Raw genomic sequence first — 20361 nt, 5'->3', positions numbered from 1 at the left:
TCCCTATATTTGGACATATACCTCTCCTACATTCCTACAGTGTACATTCCTATGATAATAGCAGCAGACAGCTGTGGATGTCACATGCAAGCAACACTTTGCCTTACCTGAACCTCGTTGGTCCTCTTCTTCACCGTTTCCTCCTTCTCATTCAGTTCTTGCTCCACGTTCGTCTTCTCCCTAGAAGACCAGCAAACCATACAGGAATATCTGAAGACATCAGTCACAGCAGGCATGCTAATCCAGCCACCCAGGCCGGAGTCCCACTTTAAATACATTGCTTCTTTTTATAACAAGCCGTTAGAAAGCCTGGAGAGACACCGGCCTAGGTAGCACTAAAACCAGCACCTCATTGTGGGAGAACGGCCAGGGTAAAAATGGGAAAAGCTGGAGGAGGAGAGTGAGAAATCAATGAACGACTCTGTGATGATCTCACTGTTGCTAAGGAGGAATGGGCTACTGCACAGTGCTGAGGAGTCAGGTGGGAGGGGAGGCAGCGGACAGCAAGCTGTGCACTTAACTCTGCACAAGCCTGGCTGTCAGCTCAGCACACATAGCATCAGACAGGTGGAGCTTAAATCAGACCGGAAAACACAGTGATGCTCATTGATTTGCAGGATTATGAAAAATAAAATTAAACGTGTTGGCAGGTATTGAATGGAGCATTTGAATTACTCCACACCGTAGACGATGAACCTCCCTGCTGTGACTTGACAAAAGCTCCCCAGTGTTCATCACAATGGTGAATTGTATAACACCAGCAATAAATACTCTATGTGCAGTTATTAATTCTAAACAGGAACATATACACAATTATGGCAGCTACAAGCCGAGCACATTATTTTACTGTTAATAGATTATGGCAATTCAAGAACACTGCGTTAAAGTAAAAAATGAGGGAGAAAAACTGTGCTACTAATATCAAACAGCTGCCAGCATAAGACTAATTGTAATAAAATATAAAGAACAAGGGGATGGAGCGCTAAAAAGATATAAGTGTACCCCAGATGGATGTTCGGGGATTGTATACAGACTATAAAGTGCTAAATGCATATATAATCAAGGGATATACTGGAAGTGAAACAATATTGTGAAACATTCAAAATACTATAACACGGTACTATGTGTCGTGCTAAATGCATATACATTCAAGGAGTAATCCCGGTAAAGAAATAAATCCTTCCCGAATGGTGCAACAACCCAGACAAGATACGCTGACCTAAAACAGCCAGAATAATTTCACATATAATGACCTATGTGAAAAAACTTTTAAAATCAGAAGTGAGCGGCAACATAAAAGTCACTTGAATATAATGGAGTTCACAATGTCATGTTCGATCCCTTAAACATGATCACAAGGTGTTTAAAATTCATGGGATGCAATAATAAAGCTGAATCAAGCAGAGTGATATAAGCACACGACACCCAGGAATGTGCCTCCAACGCCAGGGGAAAGGGATGGGTACTCTTACCCTAAGCTGTGGACACACACGCCAGCGGTGGTGGGTGAAACAGACATGGACAGCAGTCAGGAACTCGATCTCCATTCCGAACTCCTATGAATGAACTGGCATACGCATACACCGGCATCCATCAAGCCAAAGGTGACATGAAAACATGGACTTCAATGGCGGTGTTCTTGGTATATGTAGTACTCCTTACATCTGGGAAGCAGCATGGATCATATGAAAAAAAGAAGGCCTCCACATAGTGCAGATAGATCCAACATTTAAAAATGTATTGAAGTTAAAAAAAATATAAAAAAGTACAAACATCGCTTCTGATGTGTACAAGTGGTGATCACAAAACAGATAAAAAATAAGCACGGTGTGCAGAGTTAAAGTACATAGCCTGCTTAACTCTGCACACCGCACTTATTTCCATCTGTTTTGTGATCATTTCCCCTGGTGTTGGAGGCACATTCCTGGGTGTCGTGTGTGAATATCACTCTTTCACAGCTTTATTATTACATCCCATGAATTTCAAACACCCTGCGATCATGTTTAAGGGATTGAACATGACATTTTGAACTCTATTTTATTCAAGTTGCCACTCACTTCTTCTCATTTTAAAAGTTTTTTTTCACATAGGTCATTATATATGAAATTTCTCTGGCTGTTATGGGTCAGCATATGTTGTCTGGGTTGTTACACCATCCGGAATGTTTTTTTTCATTACCAGGATAGATTGAATGTATATGCATTTAGCACGGCACATATTACTGTGTTATAGTATTTTGAAGGTTTCACAATATTATTGTTTCACCTCCAGTATATCTTTTGCTAATACCAGGGGTGCCCAACCTGTGGCCCGGGGGCCACATTTGGCCCGCGGAGCCCTCTGATGTGGCCCGCGACCTCCTGCTCTGGGATGGCTGGTTGGCAAGCCCAGATCACGGGTTCCCGACCCAGCATCGCAGAGCATCAGTGTTGTGAATGAAGCCAGAGGTAGAGGAAGCAATCAGTTGCATAGCAGAGCCACAAAAGACGATACTTCCTGTATAGCGCCACCTCCTGTGACAGGCAGAGTGATACCAAATGCACTCTGCCTGGAACAGCAACGGCTGCCGATTCCCGAATTGAAGACTGTTATTAAAGGTATGTTTAATACTATAATCACAGTTTACATATGGGCGTATCTGTTCTGCAGTGGTTACCAGGCTGCTTTCAAACTGCACTGAACCATAGACCTCTGTTATTACCTATGGGTTTGGTGTGCTTCCAGAAAGCGCACAACACCTGCAGGATATAATAGAATTCTATGGCAAAGTGCAGCTAACCTACAGAAAAGCCAGGGGTGCACTGCTCTGGTCAGACCACAGCACATCAGTGTGAAAGCAGCCTCAGGCCCCTTTCACATGATCAGTCCGACCCAATCAGACACTCCATTCACCTCTATGGAGCGGAAAATGTAAACAGACTTGTCTAACTCTGTTTACACCTACATACCTTCAATCCGATCCGCTAAAAAGAAAAAAAAACAGAAATGGATCTGTCCCCTTCCATATGGGCAGATTGGAGGGCCCATAGAGTAGAGTGGGCTATGTCCGTGTCCGCTCTGCATATGCGGAGTGTACACAGACCTGTCATCCGCCCACTCCCCTCATTGTGGCCCGCGACTGGTTACCAAGCTGCTTAAGTGGCCCTTGCTCTTCAAAAGGTTGGGAACCCCTGGCTTATACAGTATATGCATTTAGCCATTTATATTCTGTATACAAACCCTGGACATCCATCTGGGGTACACTTTTTAGCCCTGCATCCCCCTTGTTCTTTATACTGTGTAAAAGTAGCCATAGGCACCGACCAATTAGACATCAGTAACAACACACTTATGATGACATCTTTGCTATTACACTTTGTCTTAAAGTGTATCTATACCCAAATTTTCTTTATCCTTTTGGATACAGCAGGGAAGAATGGCTATTGTGACCATACAGGGATCCACTCAGAATACCAACAATGAAATCAATCTGTTTTACGCAAAATTGATTAATGACACAATATGTGTCTTATCCATAATTCATGGATTGGACCATATTGTCTGATTCTATGAAGAATGGTTTGATCTGTGTGTTCCGTGTATGGCCACCACTGAGAGATGGCCCCTCATTTCCCATTCTGGTAACACAGATTTATCAGACAGGAAATGGGGGAAACTCACCAACAGCAAACATAGATACCCGACAGGTTCTAACCTTTCCAAATTCCATGCTCAACAAGAAAAAATAAATCATTCTTAGTAAACACAAACTATTTCATTGAGATTTCTAAAGCGACCAAAAATTTAACAATAAATGTTTTTTAATGCTGCTGTTCTAAATGAAACTATAGTTTTCCAATTTCCTAAAACCAAGAATGATTTTTATTATTTTAACTTGGCTACAGTGGCACAGAGAGGATTTACGTCGGCTCCGATTGACATCACTGTGAGCATCACAAAACAGCCGAAGCCTACACAGTCCTGACAAATTTTGCCAAAATACTGCCAAGGGCGACACGTCATTAATTCTAATCATTAGCTGTTTGGCTGGCAGTAAACCCCTAGGCAAGGCCAGAGAAATACATAGATCTTTTAACCATTCCCTTTGTGATAACATAATTTCTATGTTCATTGACCCCCACATAGCCTCTGTAAAGCACAACTCCAGTCATAAATTACACAAAAATGAATAGCCCATTAAAAGATAAAATAAAAAAATTAAAAAGTGCTTATGCTGCAATAATCACCTTCAATATGAAGCTGTTCACTGTAGTACCTTTTTTTTCCTGCCATTATATGTTCTTAGGTCGGCCATACCTGGAGCAAATTTTTATTGTAAGAGGCTATACCAGCCGATAGTGATAATCTCAGGTAAAACCTGGCATGCTGGTTGCACCCAAGTTGATCAATTTGGTACATTCAGCCTGCCCATACATGGTTCAAATCAGCAGGCCATAGATGATACAATTTGCTTTCCTGCTATCATGGGGGGAATTCCTTCCACTATGCTAATGTTTTCTTCTGATGGGGGATGGCAGGCACGGGGAGCCTTCTTGGCCGACAGAACACAGTGATTATTGCTAGTGGCTATAGCTGCTAGCAATAATCACATCCCAAAAGTCCAGCATGCTGGTTGTACCCAGGTCGATCGATGGATCGACTTGGGTACACAATGAGCCTACCCATACAAGGTTCTGCATGGACCGGCCGAGATTCAAACTGTCTATGACCAGCATAAATCTGATGGCCTGCATCATTCCACCTAATTCCTCTAAACCCAGGTTGCCCTGGACCCAGCCTGTGACTGGACAGTGAAAATAAAAGCAGCACATTGATAAGCCAATTTCTCAGGTTTCTCAAAAATTAATTTGTCAGGCTTTAATGCTGCCGTTTTACATAAGATTACAGTATTCTAATTTCCTAAAAATGTTTCCACAAATTGATGGGCCTCTTGTACTGCTTCTTTATCTTTCACTCTGAAAGCTTCTGTACAGGGATGGCAAGAGGCTCATACCAAGTTAAGAACTTTAGTTCCCCGAAAAGTTTGCCCCAACCCCTCCTGCTCTATCATGTTTGATTACCTCGAGGGTGCACTGATGTGCCAAGGTCTTCTGGACCCAGTAGGGACCTGCAGCATATATGCGTGCACACACACACACACACACACACACACCATTTCTGGCACATGTGCACATAACTGTGGGTATCAGGGACCTTGATACCTGCAGCATCTGTGCACATACACAGGAAACCCCCGTGCATGTGCACAAGCTTCTGCTGGGTCCCAAAGACTAGCAGCACAATTACGCTCACCCATCAGCAACACTGCCTCCTGGGAGGTGCTTGGCACTGTGAACCGCTACATCATTCTCATATTTTAGCGCTGTGCCACCAAAAAGGTCAGAAACTTTTTAAAAATAAGGAATTTTTCAAAAGTAGGAGAGGGACAGGGGTAAAAGAAGGAAAAAAATATTTTATTGGGACTACTTCACATTCAAGTTTGCTTACATGCTGGTACACACAAAGAAACACTGTGTGGTGCTTTGCAGTGCAGGTGCATTGTGGAAGTGTGTTGGATGCCATTTAAAATGACACAGCAGTAGGTGTTTGGGAATGCCTCTCCTACATCATAAGGTGGGGGTTCCAAGACCACCAGATTGGGGAATGATGCAATGCAATGGGGGAGGGGGGGGGGGGGGTAACTGGGGAACTACACCAATTACGAACTGAATTACTGAGCAGTTAGGCTATACTTCCTCAAGGCATCTCAAGGCTTAAAATGCATCTATAGCTTAAAGCCTTTTATTTAGTGTTGGATAAAAAGGGGGAAGATTGAAAACCCATGTTATATATTTGTGTGGTCTGAGATTTCTCGGTTGCTCCGATACCTGAAACAGATACTTTCAGGCTTGTTTCTTTCTGCTGTCAGTGATAAAAGCCTTCTGTGGGCAGCATCCCCGCAATCCCCTAATACTTACCTGAGCCCCATCTCTATCCAATGATGTCCATGAGTGCCTTGGCTGTCCTATGACTCTCCCTCCTGATTGGCTGAGACACAGCAACACTGCCATTGACTCCCGCTGCTGTCAAACTCAGTTAGCCAATCAGGAGAAAGAGGGGGTGGGGTCGAACCGGAGATCTGTGTTTGAATGTATATATGGAGCTGCCGCTTGGCTCGGGTGCCCCCATAGCAAGCTGCTTGCTATGGGGGAACTCAAAATGAGGGAGCAGTCAGGAGCTCCAGCCAGGGACACGAGAAGAGGAGGATCAGGCCTGCCCTGTGCAAAACAACTACACAGAGCAGGTAAGCATGACAAGTTTGTTATTTTAATAGAAAAAAACCCCAAGACTTAATCACTTTTTAAGGAGTGGGGCCACTGTGTCCTTAACAATGACTCATTCAGCTGTCAGTGGGATTTCCCTTTGAAAAGTATAAAGTATTGGAGCTGTCAATTAAAAAAAAAAAAAGCAGCCTGACAATGTTTAGCAACAACATTGCTCAGCCACTAAAACAGAAAAAGAAACATTGTTTAATTTTGTATCTTTCTGTTTATTCATCTGCAGATTAAAGGGATGAACTTACCTGTACAGTAAATGTTACTCTATTTAACCCCTTACTAACTCAATGTACTCTAATCAGCCCTAATTAATGCCTTATTCTCCATTTAAATATTTTCCTGCTGATTTTTTTTTGTTTACTTCTATTTTATAAACTAAACTATTAATAAAATAAAACGTATTCTTGTTTGCTTTGCTCATTAATATTTTTACACATTGAACATATATTTACACATATCACATTAAAAAAGGACAAAATAAAAAAATAAAATTTGTAAATAACTTTCCAATCCTTTGTACCATTGCTGGCAGCTGAAGTGCAAACAAAACAGTTGCTAACAGGTGTTAATAATTGGGATCGGCATGTACAAAAAAAATAAAAAAAATAAAAAGTATTGGTACTCGTACTCACTGTAAAATAAATGGTATTGGTGCATCCCTAATGCATTACATTGCAGCTCTTTACAAATCTTAGATGTGACAACTGCATTAATTTTCTTTTTGGCTCGTTTTACCTGGTGATCTAGCCAGTAAGTCTGTTTTTCAACACAACAAGGTCTCCTGCAGATGTAGCAATTAAGAGAGTGTTGAGACAAACCATTTACCATTGACAGGGGTGCTTACATTGATCAGTTTTTATTTATTCATGTAAAACCTTTATCCCCAAAGAAAAAATGTTGCAGTTACTGCTTGTGTAATTACAGTGTGAGCTGGAGTATGGCTCTAAATTGTTAGTGTATCTAAATCTGCTAGTACACCAGACACTCCCCTTCCTCAGACTGACAATGCTGCTATCTGTTGTGCCCTTGTTCTCCTGTGGAGGCAATTTAATACAGGAGGTGCGTTACTGGCCAGATCACCAGGTGAAAACAAAGGGGAGGGGAGACAACAAATACAGCCACCGTAAGGATCGGTAAGTTGGAATATATTACATTTTTGGTTTTGGGTTGAATACCGCTTTAAACAAAGTTGTGTAGAAATACACTATTTTCATTTTTACTGCAGTGTACTTTAATGAGGAATGCTGCAGATATAAAAACAAAACCAGGGCTTGACTTTCAGCTGAGAGTCAGGTCAGATCTTTCTGTAGAATGACATAGTAATGAATAGATGTAAACTGTCACAAATCAAACGATGAAAGAATAACATTCTGCTGTTCAAATACTTCTCTCCAGAGGTCACTCCAATATTTCCATGGGATTAAATATTTATTTATTACAGGCATTTATATACTGCCGATAATCCGTGCAGTGCTATGCATACTGTACATACACATCAGTCCCTGTCCTCAAATAGATTACACTCGAAGGTCGTGATCTCACATGCATGCATGCATACACACACGCACTAATACAAGGGCCAATCAACCTACCAGCAGAGGTAGGAACATGCTAAATCCATGCAGATAGGGTTCTAACTGGGATTTGGACTGAATAACCAAGCTCATAATATTTCCTCCCCCACATGCCTCTTCCCCTGACTTCTATATCAAGATCAATGGCACAACCATCCACCCTTCCTCACATGTCAGGGTGCTAGGTGTTACCCTGGACTCTGAACTCTTCTTTCAGCACCACATCCAATCACTTTCCAAAGTGTGCCGCCTCAACCTTCGCAACATCTCCAAAATACACCCCTTCCTAACCAATGACACCACAAAGCTCCCGATTCACTCCCTGGTCATCTCTCTCCTCGACCACTGCAACTCCCTCCTCATTGGCTTACCTTCAAATAGGCGATCTCCCCTTCAGTCCATCATGAATGCTGCTGTCAGACTCATCTACTTTACAAAGTAAAGCTTCTGCTACCCCTCTCTGCCAATCCCTCCATTGGCTGCCACTCACCCAATGAATTAAATTCAAAATACAATGCCATCCACAACTCAGTCCCCAGCTACATCACTAACCTAGTCTCAAAATACCAACCAAATGTCCTCTTCGTTCCTCTGAAGGCCTCCTGCTCTCTAGCTCTCTCGTCACCTCCTCCCTTACTCACCTCCAGGACTTCTTACAAGCCTCTCCCATCCTTTGGAATTCCCTACCCCAATCTGTCTGACTATCTCCAACTCTATCCACCTTTAGGTGATCCCTGAAAACTTATTTTTTTTTCAGAGAAGCCTATTCTGTCTCCACCTAACAACTGTATTTTCAATGTCATCATCTCCTCATCCCCCACAGTTACTACCTTTTGTATCACTTGACCCTCCCTCTTAGATTGTAATTTCCAAACAATTAAGGCCCTCCGATTCCTCCTGTATTGAATTGTAAAGTAACTGTACTGTGTGCCCTAACATTGAAAGTGCTGCACAAACTGGCACTATATAAATCCTGTATAATAAAAGACCCCTTAACAGCCAGAATGGTAACCACTAAGCCACTGTGCTGTCTAAGACCTTGCAGCTCTCTTAAGACTGGGGAATCCTTGCAGATATACTATAAAACAGAAAGAGCATGGACATTATATGATATGTGACTATGGGTTGCTGAAAGGATTCAACAGCTGGTCACTCTCAGTATCCAATGGATCCAGCAGGTCTCTTCCTTTAAATTATATGCATGTTTGTCAAGTACTTTTGTGCCCATGATATAATATTTTATAATAAAATTGTATTAAAGATATCAGAGTATGCCCAAGCAATTTCCATATTTTTTTTATAGAAATGTAGTTATGAATGCAAATATACATTTTTTAATAAAACAATACTGGCTTGTTTTATAACATTCATAAAAATGATGAATTAAATATGCCCAAAATAACAGGCCCTTAAAAAAAAAACATGAGTTACATTGATCCCCAAACCAAAGGGAACTATGGTGTCCGTTTAGTATATTTTGATATTTTGTATCTCTCGAGTTCTCTGCTGTTCTCGGAGATATTTGTTCTCCCCCATGTGGCAGCTTAATATATCATGTAGATCACTTCTCCCATTGAGAATAGATGTGATCTACAAACGCTCTGAGAATCCTGAACGGCTTCTGTTTCTGTAATCTCACGATAGCTCATGAGATTTCAGTATCAGAACCCCAAAGTTAAATACGAAGCATTCCCCATACACTGCACATATTAATAAAATATTAAAGATATAATCTCCCTAACCAATAAAGAGACACCCCATAACTGTAAAACATTACAATGATTAATACATAAGCATAACACATGTGCACATTTATGTGAATGGTGTAATCTGAAATGATTGTACTTTATTTATCATATATAATAAGAAAATGCTAGTGCGCTCCACCTAAGATAACCTACAGGAAAGAAATAATGTATCTAGGAAGCAGCCAGCAAAAAAAAGTGTTCTCTGCACCAGAATAGATATATAAATTAGTAAAAATGCGGCGCTACCAAAAATTGCTAAATAAAAATAGTGTATGATAATCTCAAATATATGTGAATCAAATAATATACACTAAATATAAATACAATAAGTAATGAATAAATATCAAAAAATGTAAACAAATATACGTGTATACAATAGACGTGCAAAGATAGTGAATAGAAATCCGTGACAAAATATTCAGACACCTAAACAGTCCACATAGACAATCCAGATGCAAACAAACATAATAGAATATCCAAAAAAATACTAGTGAAATATCGTGAAAAATAAATAAATAGATTGATATTTAGTCCATAATTAAAGTGCATTAGTGACTGATGCCATTGCAAAAATTAATGGATAAAGTTCATGCAAAAAAATGTGATCAGACGATTCCCACACGTGCCAAATCACTGCAAGCTTCAGTGCTTAATGGGTGCACCACCTATTTCCCCCAGCCTCTCACCTCCAATAACTGGTATACAGGCACTGTATAAAGGGTAACTGCTGGCTTCTACTTTGTTCACACTGCTTCACCGCTGATACTGTGAGGATATCTATTACTTGCCCTCCCAATAGCTCCAGGGTTTCCAGGCCATACAGGATAAAAAAACACAGAGGGCTCTCATGTGCAGTAACTTCGCTATTTTATTGAAAGACACAGTAAAATCCACACTTACATTTAAGATCTCAGCAAAATGTGCAGCAGACGCGGACTTCCGGTTTCGGCCGAAAACCGGAAGTGATGGGTCCGACACCGAATTCCTTCCCTGACGCGTTGCGTTACAGAACGTAACTTTTTCAAAGGGTCCTTTGAAAAAGTTACGTTCTGTAACGCAACGCGTCAGGGAAGGAATTCGGTGTCGGACCCATCACTTCCGGTTTTCGGCCGAAACCGGAAGTCCGCGTCTGCTGCACATTTTGCTGAGATCTTAAATGTAAGTGTGGATTTTACTGTGTCTTTCAATAAAATAGCGAAGTTACTGCACATGAGAGCCCTCTGTGTTTTTTTATCCTGTATGGCCTGGAAACCCTGGAGCTATTGGGAGGGCAAGTAATAGATATCCTCACAGTATCAGCGGTGAAGCAGTGTGAACAAAGTAGAAGCCAGCAGTTACCCTTTATACAGTGCCTGTATACCAGTTATTGGAGGTGAGAGGCTGGGGGAAATAGATGGTGCACCCATTAAGCACTGAAGCTTGCAGTGATTTGGCACGTGTGGGAATCGTCTGATCACATTTTTTTGCATGAACTTTATCCATTAATTTTTGCAATGGCATCAGTCACTAATGCACTTTAATTATGGACTAAATATCAATCTATTTATTTATTTTTCACGATATTTCACTAGTATTTTTTTGGATATTCTATTATGTTTGTTTGCATCTGGATTGTCTATGTGGACTGTTTAGGTGTCTGAATATTTTGTCACGGATTTCTATTCACTATCTTTGCACGTCTATTGTATACACGTATATTTGTTTACATTTTTTGATATTTATTCATTACTTATTGTATTTATATTTAGTGTATATTATTTGATTCACATATATTTGAGATTATCATACACTATTTTTATTTAGCAATTTTTGGTAGCGCCGCATTTTTACTAATTTATATCTTTATTTATCATGCAGACATGTACCATTCATATAAAAACAATAAATATATATATATTAAATAGTTCTAAATAATTTTAAAAAGCATAACAATAAAAATATTGTTAAATTATAAATTAAATTAAATATTAAATATTAAAAATTAAATATTAAATAAATTAAATAAATTAAATAAATAAAAAATATAAATTAAAAATAAAAATACAGTCACTGCCCTATGCGAACTGCTGGGAGTGTCAGTGAAACGTTAATGACACTCCCAGATCAGTTCGCATATTGCAGTGCGATCTGCAAACTCGGACAGGAATCAGATCGCATGGTGTGAACACCCATGCGATCCGATTCTGCTGCGGACCAAAAAAAGGGTCCTGTGCGAGTTTGGGGCGGGTGCGATGCAAATTCAGCCATACTATTTAGGCCGGGTTCACACTGCTGCGGGGGGAGATCCGGATGTGATTCGCACCGCACTGCAGTGCAAATCACATCCGATCTCCGTAGCGATGCGAGTTCAGCCATACAGATAGTATGGCTGAATTCGCATCGCTCCCGCAGCAAACTCGCACGGGACCCTTTTTTTGGTCCGCAACAGAATCGGATCGCATGGGTGTTCACACCATGCGATCCGATTCCTGTGCGAGTCTGCAGATCGCACTGCGATATGCGGACGGAACTGGGGGTGTCATTAACATATCATTGACACTCCCAGCCGTCCGCATAGGGCAGTGTGAACTGCCGGCGGGAGGTGTGTGATGCGGTAAAACGCCGCGGATTCGCGGCATTCCCGCATCGCTATAGTGTGAACCTGGCCTAAGGCTGAACTCGCATCGCACAGAGATCGGATGTGATTTGCACTACAGTGCGGTGTGAATCACATCCGGTTCCCGTAACCGCAGCAGTGTGAACCCAGCCTTAGGCCGGGTTCACACCGCTGCGATGCGGGAACGCCGCGAATCCGCGGCGTTTTCCCGCATCGCATTACTCCCACTGCCCTATGCGAACGGCTGGGAGTGTCAATGATATGTTAATGACACCCCCAGTTCCATCCGCATATCGCAGTGCGATCTGCCGACTCGCACAGGAATCGGATCGCATGGTGTGAACCCCCATACGATCCGATTCTGTTGCGGACCAAAAAAAGGGTCCCGTGCGAGTTTGCTGCGGGAGCGATGCGAATTCCGCCATACTATCTGTATGGCTGCACTCGCATCGCTACGGAGATCGGATGTGATTTGCACTACAGTGCGGTGTGAATCACATCCGGTTCTCGTAACCACAGCAGTGTGAACCCAGCCTTAGGCCGGGTTCACACCGCTGCGATGCGGGAACGCCGCGAATCCGCGGCGTTTTCCCGCATCGCATTACTCCCACTGCCCTATGCGAACGGCTGGGAGTGTCAATGATATGTTAATGACACCCCCAGTTCCATCCGCATATCGCAGTGCGATCTGCCGACTCGCACAGGAATCCGATCGCATGGTGTGAACCCCCATACGATTCGATTCTGTTGCGGACCAAAAAAAGGGTCCCGTGCGAGTTTGCTGCGGGAGCGATGCGAATTCCGCCATACTATCTGTATGGCTGCACTCGCATCGCTACGGAGATCGGATGTGATTTGCGGTGCGAATCGCATCCGGTTCTCCCCCCGCAGCAGTGTGAACCCAGCCTTATAAACAAATGTGAAGGACTCGGAGGATATATATATATATATATATATATATATATATATATATATATATATATATATATATATATATATATATATATATACACACATACAGATATATATATATATATATATATACATACACATACGGACACAACAGATATAAATATATACACACACAGATATAAAAAATTGTATAGATATATATATATATATATATATATATATATATATATATATATATGTGTGTGTAATTGGTAATTGTATAGTTAATGTAAATCTAACCTGCTCTTGATGGATGTTCCACTGCAGTAGAGAAATTTTTTACTTTCAGTATTGACCATGCAGGCAGATGGACGAAGGAAGAATCTATTCTCTCTCAGAGATCTCCTGATATCTCCACCTCTGGGCTGGAGAAGCCAGAAAGGAGAACTTGAAAGAGAATCACAGAGATAAAGTGGCATCTCTGTATACTAAACATGCCGTTTCTATTGCAGTCAATGCAGCCGTTCTGTGGACTGAGATGAGAAGAGAAAAATAGTTCTCCATCTTCTGATCTCAGTATATTAAACCTGCAATGCTCTGAGATGAGCAGAGATCATCCTGATCTCAGCTTATCTCAGTTTACTAAACGGACACCTATGTACAGAAACGAGGCCGAGGCTATTTGAGATCATAAGATCTCATAATCAAAATATAAAGCAGCAATAATGTATTCTTGTTATATGCAATGGTCTATTGCACAGACAAGAACTGCAGCAAAAGCTTTGGAAATGTAATACATCTGCAAATTCATGGGACTTCTTCCATCAAGCCAATTATACCAGAAATAGAAACCCAGACATACAAAAGCACAATCTATACTAAGCTGTAACAGCACCTGCAATTCAATTCAAACAATTCTGCAACTACAGCAATGTACATCTCAAAATGGACAGCATTAAATAGATGAACCTCCGCACAAACAGTATTTATTACTTAGCTTATTCCCATATGGATACACAGGATCATGACCTATGCATTGTGTATAAAAGGAAATGTTGAAATTATGCTTGTTGACATGGGGGAACTGTAGACCACAGTAAACTCTGGGTCTATACCAACATTATATAGAAACTAATGATAGCTGTGTCTACAAATTAAAAAAAATAAAAAGAGGCATTTCATTGGGTCAAATGGACACTTATACAAGGGCTACAAAGGCAAACAATTAAATATCTAACTGTGCTACCTTGGGCCATATATACTTGGGCACACAACGTAAAATTACAAATGTATTTCTATGCCTGGGATTAGCGATGCACCGATATCAGTATCGATGCTAAACATTTGCACGAGCACTTTTACTCCTGCAAGAGCACCGATACTAAAACCTATACCTTCGTCCCAGTCGACAATGCTGCGGTGGAATTCCACCTGTTTGAGATTGATTTAAGGGCCAGTTCACACCACATGCAGTCCCGTGCGTTTTTTTCTGCATCAAAAATGCATAGAAAGTAGGTTATATGGTTTTCAATGGCATAATTCACACCAGTGCTTGCAGTTCCAGTGCATTCCAGTCCCAGATAAAAAAGTAGAACAAGATGATTTTTTTTCTGCACTAGACTGTACCGGAACGATGTAAAAAGCATCAAATACTTACAGGTACTCACCGGAACGCACCTAAACACCCATGTTCTTATTTGGGGTTAAGGGGGAAAAAAGGGAGGAAAAATGCACTGGACTGCATCAAAAACGCACCAAAAAGGCATCAAAAACACGCATGCAAAAAAGCATGTGGAGCGCATCCGGACTGCGTTTCTATGGTGTGAACTGACCCAATTGCGCATTCACAGTGCAATTTATGTTTGTCAGGTGCAATTCCAATGCAAACTTTAAGAAATCAGAGCTGCGCCAAAGTCGGTTGTTAACCACTTGCCGACCGCTGTCAGCATATATACGTCGGCAGAATGGCACGACTGGGCAAAGTAATGTACCCGTACGTTACTTTGAAATTCCTGCCGTGCGCGTGCCTGCGGGACCTGCAGACTCAATCGCCGCAGGGATACCCGCAATTGTGTCATGGAGCTCAAGAGTCCCGATGACAGGGAGCAGACGACCAGTGTTCTGTCATTAGGCAGAATGGGGAGATGCTGTTTACATCAGCATCTCCCCGTTCTGCCTAATGACAGAACACCGATTGTCTGACCCCTGTCATCGGGAGCAGCGATCAGTGTCACATCACACACAACCCATCCCCCAGACAGTTAGAAACACTCCCCTAAGACACACTTAACCCCTCCTCACCCCCTAGTGGTTAACCCCTTCACTGGCAGTGACATTTTTACAGTTATCAATGCAATTTTATAGCCCCTTAATGGTCCCTACAATGTGTCAAAAATGTCCGATGTGTTCGCCATAACGTCGCAGCCATGATAAAAATTGCAGATCACCACCATTACAAGTTTAAAAAAAATATTAATAAAAATGCCATAAAACCAATCAATAAACACTTATTGTGATTTTCTTTACCAGAAATATTTAGACGAATACGCATTGGCCTAAACTGAGGGAAAAAAAAATAATTTTATATATATTTTTGGGGGATATTTATTATAACAAAAAGTAAAAAATGCGTTTTTTTCAAAATTGATGCTTTTTTTGTTTATAGCGCAAAAAATAAAAACCACAGAGATGATCAAATACCACCAAATGAAAGCTCTATTTGTGGGGAAACAAGGACGTCAATTTTGTTTGGGAGTCATGTCGCACGACCTCGCAATTGTCAGTTAAAGCGACGCAGTGCCGAATGGCAAAAAGTGCTTTGGTCAGGAAGGGGGTAAATCCTTCCGAGGCTGAAGTGGTTAAAGATGCCTCCTTAACAACCGATGATTCATCAGCCGTTAGCAGGATTCTCTGCTGACATCTGAAATAAACAAAAGAATGGCAGCAATCAAAAATTCAGAAAAAAACTAAACTGTGTGGGGGGACATGGGCTTTCCTACCTGGTGGGCCTACTTGCAGGGATTACGATTTAAGGTGGTCTCATCCTCTAAATCTTGGGTTTTATTGTCCCACATTATGATCCAAGGGGGGATCGTATGGATGACCACCGGCCCAGTGTTCACAGTGATTTTTTTTTGTTTTATATCCATGTGCTATATATGTTATGTAAATACGTTATTCCTGTCCACTTCTGTTGATTGTTAAATGTTCATCTGTGAGCTTAGAGAAGACCTACACAATTTCCAAGATGTTCTGCTGTTTTGTTTCCCTCATTTATGTACCATTTTCTTATTGTTTATACAGAGCTAGCGAGGATTGTTCGCTGCTCTCTCTGCACAGTGCTCTTGTACTCCAAGTATCTTTTTTTTTTTTAAATAAAAACGATTGAAACAGAAAAAAAAAAAAAACTGTGCGGCGGTCCCCCCTCCAATCCATACCAGGTCTCTCGGGTCTGGTATGGATTTTAAGGTGAACATCATGCCAAAATCCCTACCAGACCCTTGTCCGAGGATGGAGCCTGTCAATCCAGGAGGAGCGGGCGACTAAAAGGGACAGTTAATGTCATGGTGGCCCTGCTCCTTAAAGCGGGAGTCCGCCGTTTTTTTTTTTTTTTTTTAAAGCCAGCAGCTACAAATACTGCAGCTGCTGACTTTTAAAATAATGACACTTACCCGCCCAGCGCGCCCGCGGTGTCGGCACCCGAAGCCGATCTCTCGATCATCTTTCGGGTGCTGCTGCCGCCATCTTGGGTATGGGAATCAGGAAGTGGAGCCTTGCGGCTTCATTTCCCAGTTCCCTACTGCGCATGCGCGAGTCGCGCTGCGCAATAAGGATGGTCCCCGCTGTCTCTGGGATCCGTGTGTTTCCCGGCAGGCAGTGGGGGACCTTCGGAAAGGGGCGTAGATTCTGCGGAAAGGGGCGTACCTTCTGCAGATATCTATGCCGGAAGTGGGTGCAGATACCTGTACTGTACAGGTACCTGCACCCCCCTCTCCCCTGAAAGGTGCCAATTGTGGCGCCGGAGGGGGGGGAGGGTTCCAATGAGCGGAAGCTCCACTTTAGGGTGGACCTCCGCTTTAACAACCAGCTTGGGCACAGCTGTGATTGGTAAAAGTTTGCATTGGAATGGCACTTGACAAATAGAAATCACACTGTGAATTTGCACCTAAATCACAGGGGCAGATAAGCTGGGCAATATGTGTAAAAAATAAATGTATCCAAAATAGGTATGAGTAATTGGTATCAGCGAATACTTGAGAAAAACAATTCTTGTACTCGGTCTTAAAAAAACTGGTTTATGTTGTACATTGGAAAAAATCAAATAAAAATTGTCAATTGAAAAAAAAATGGTTATTGGTGCATCCCTGGGACTAGTAGATTGATGTGAAAAAGACTTTAAAATGTCATTTATTAAATGTAAAAAATAAACACAGACATCTGATCCCTGCAGGATCTCAAACACATAAAAAACACCAATCATAAAACGGACAGATGTTTGATAATGAAAAGCTCCTCAGATCTCTCAATTATAACTTTGGAAAGGTCAAAACCAAAGACCAATGTGCACAGCTTTCGAATGCCTAATGAATGCAATCAATCATCTTAAAGAACCCAAAAAGTCAGTGTAAACGAATGGAACAACGTTCCTAGGGACACTCACTTCATAGGTGTTCAATGGGCTGCAGAGCTGATGAGTCCAGTCTGATGACCGAGGGGGAGGTGTTTATTTCAGCTCCATCTGAAGCGTTCGGCTTGGAGGCAGAGGTGTAATGCTGCACGCTAGGTGGTAAGGATCAAGCTTAGTCACCAGATGATATCAGCTGTACACATAGGCAGCTTGGAGAACGCTGCACTGCCTGCAGTGCCGCTTGTCCGAGCGGCTGTGGATCACATGAGAGGCTTGTCACGTGGAAGGCTGTGAAGGGGAAGGTTGCTATGCCGACTCTCCTGCTTACATGTTTCGCGCTCCTGCGCTTTGTCAAAGCTGGAGCGGCATACAGCAACCAGAAAGATAAAGGCATCGGGTAGTGTGTAGGGGCGGGGACTGTCAGTTATTTTTTACATTTAATAAATGACATTTTAAAGTCTTTTTCACATCAATCTACTAGTCCCTTTGATGCGCTGTTTTTGATCGTTTTTTCTGCTGCATCCATTTTTTGCCAAGTCCATAATGGGTTAACAGCCGCACATTGAGACCATCTACAGGACATTTATTTAAATAAACAAACATCCCACGAGATAGTCAAACGCTCTTAAAGAGACCATTCATTTGTGCGCCAACTTTATCTTGTTTTGTTTTACGTTGTATTGGTGCATCCCTACCTGGGATACACAGCTGCTGTGTATAGTTGCTTGTAGTATTAAATATCTGTGCATGGCTGTATGGTTTATGCCACTACATGTGTAAACCTGCGCATGTTAAACACTGGACACAGACTTTCTCCATCCAGGGTTGTACATCCATATACAGTTCTCATAAGTTTACACACCCTGGAAGAATTTATGATTTCTTGGCCATTTTTGAGAGACTATGAATGATGAGACAAAAACTTTTCTTTCGCTCATGGTTAGTGTTTGGCTGAAGCCATTTATTATCAATCAACTGTGTTTACTCTTTTTAGATCATAATGACAACAGAAACTACCCAAATTTCCCTGATCAAAAGTTTACATACCCTAGTTCTTAACCACTTAAAGGGGTTGTAAAGTAAAAATTTTTATTTTTTTAAAATAACAAACATGTCATACTTACCTCCACTGTGCAGCTCGTTTTGCCAATGGCTGCGCTGCTTTCAATCCATCCACTCCAGCCAATCAGCGGCCAGGCTGAGCGGCGAAGAGGACGGCGGGGGCGAGCGCGGGATTTTCGAGGGGTCAGGTAAGTAAAACGGGGGGACTGGGGGCGCCAGCAGTGTGAGATGTTTTTTCACCTTAATGCATAGAATGCATTAAGGTAAAAAAACATTTACCTTTACAACCCCTTTAAGGACCGAGCCTCTAAGATTTGGTGTTTATAAGTTAAAAACAGTTTTTTGCTAGAAAATTACTTACAACCCCCAAAAATTATATATATTTTTTTCTAACACCCTAGAGAAAAAAATGGTGGTTGTTGCAATACTTTTTGTCAAACCGTATTTGCGCAACAGTCTTTGGAAAAAATGCACGTTTTTGAATAAAAAACAAGACAACAGTAAAGTTAGCCCAATTTATTTTTTTTATATTGTGAAAGATAATGTTACACCGAGCAAATTGATACCCAACATGTCACGCTTCAAAATTGTGCCCGCTCGTGGAATGGCGACAAACATTTACCCTTAATCTCCATGGGTGACATTTAAAAAGTTCTACAGGTTGCATGTTTTACAGAGGAGGTCTAGGGATAGAATTATTGCTCTCGCTCTAACGATCGCGGTGATATCTCACATGTGTGGTTTGAACACCATTTTCATATGCAGGCGCTGCTCACGTATGCGTCCTCTGCTGCAGGAGCTCAGCGGGACGGGGCGCGTTTAAAAAAAAAAAAAATCTTATTTATTTCACCTTTTAATTTTTATGTTTACAAAAATGTGAACATCCCTTGTAATAGAAAAAAAACATGACAGGACCTCTTAAATATATGATCTGGGGTCAAAAAGACCTTAGATCTCATATTTACACTAAAATGCAATAAAATAAATTAAAAATTAACTAGTTGCTGACCGCCGGCCGTCAAATGACGGCCAGGCGGCGCAGCTATTGTGGCGGGAGGAGGCCTCCCATTTAAACAGGGATGCGCGCGATCGTGCGCGCGCATCCCTGTTTCTTCGGTGGCGGCGTGTCACGGAGACACCGCTCGCCACCGAAGGGGGTGAACAGCCATTCGTTATGGCTGTTTACCACGTGATCGGCCGTGATGAAGTCACGGCCGATCACAGATGGTCACACCCCCTACGTGCACAGCGCATGCACGCGATCGCGAGCGCGCTGCGCGTGCACGTCGGTGGCGGCGTGTTCCCCCGGGAACACTGCTCGTCACCGACACTGGTAAACAGCCATTGGCTGGCTGTTTACCCACGTGATCGGCTGTGATCCTTTCACAGCCGATCACTAAAATGTAAACAAACCGCGGTAACGGGATGTTACCGAGTTCTCCTCCTCACACACCGATCGTGTGTGAGGAGGAGATTGCGGTAACACCTCGTTACCGCATACAGTGTACACCAAACATACTGATTGCCCCCCCCCCCCTCAATAAAG

General features: G+C 42.0%; 1 protein-coding gene across 6 annotated transcripts in view; it reads right to left on the bottom strand.

Annotated features, from left to right (window-relative positions):
- The window catches only part of EPS15 (epidermal growth factor receptor pathway substrate 15), a 215068-nt gene that overhangs the window by 65850 nt on the left and 128857 nt on the right, over positions 1 to 20361 (bottom strand). For all 6 annotated transcript variants that reach the window (XM_077450253.1, XM_077450255.1, XM_077450256.1 and 3 more), the window contains one exon: positions 108 to 180. In XM_077450253.1, coding sequence (XP_077306379.1) covers positions 108 to 180 — 73 coding nt within the window. The remainder of the gene's footprint in view (positions 1 to 107; positions 181 to 20361) is intronic.

Source organism: Lithobates pipiens, unplaced genomic scaffold (genome assembly GCF_037356315.1).
Source record: "Lithobates pipiens isolate NorthernLeopardFrog02 unplaced genomic scaffold, aLitPip1_a1.2 Scaffold_23, whole genome shotgun sequence".
NCBI classification, from domain to species: domain Eukaryota; kingdom Metazoa; phylum Chordata; class Amphibia; order Anura; family Ranidae; genus Lithobates; species Lithobates pipiens.
This window is presented reverse-complemented; position numbering and strand designations above follow the sequence as displayed.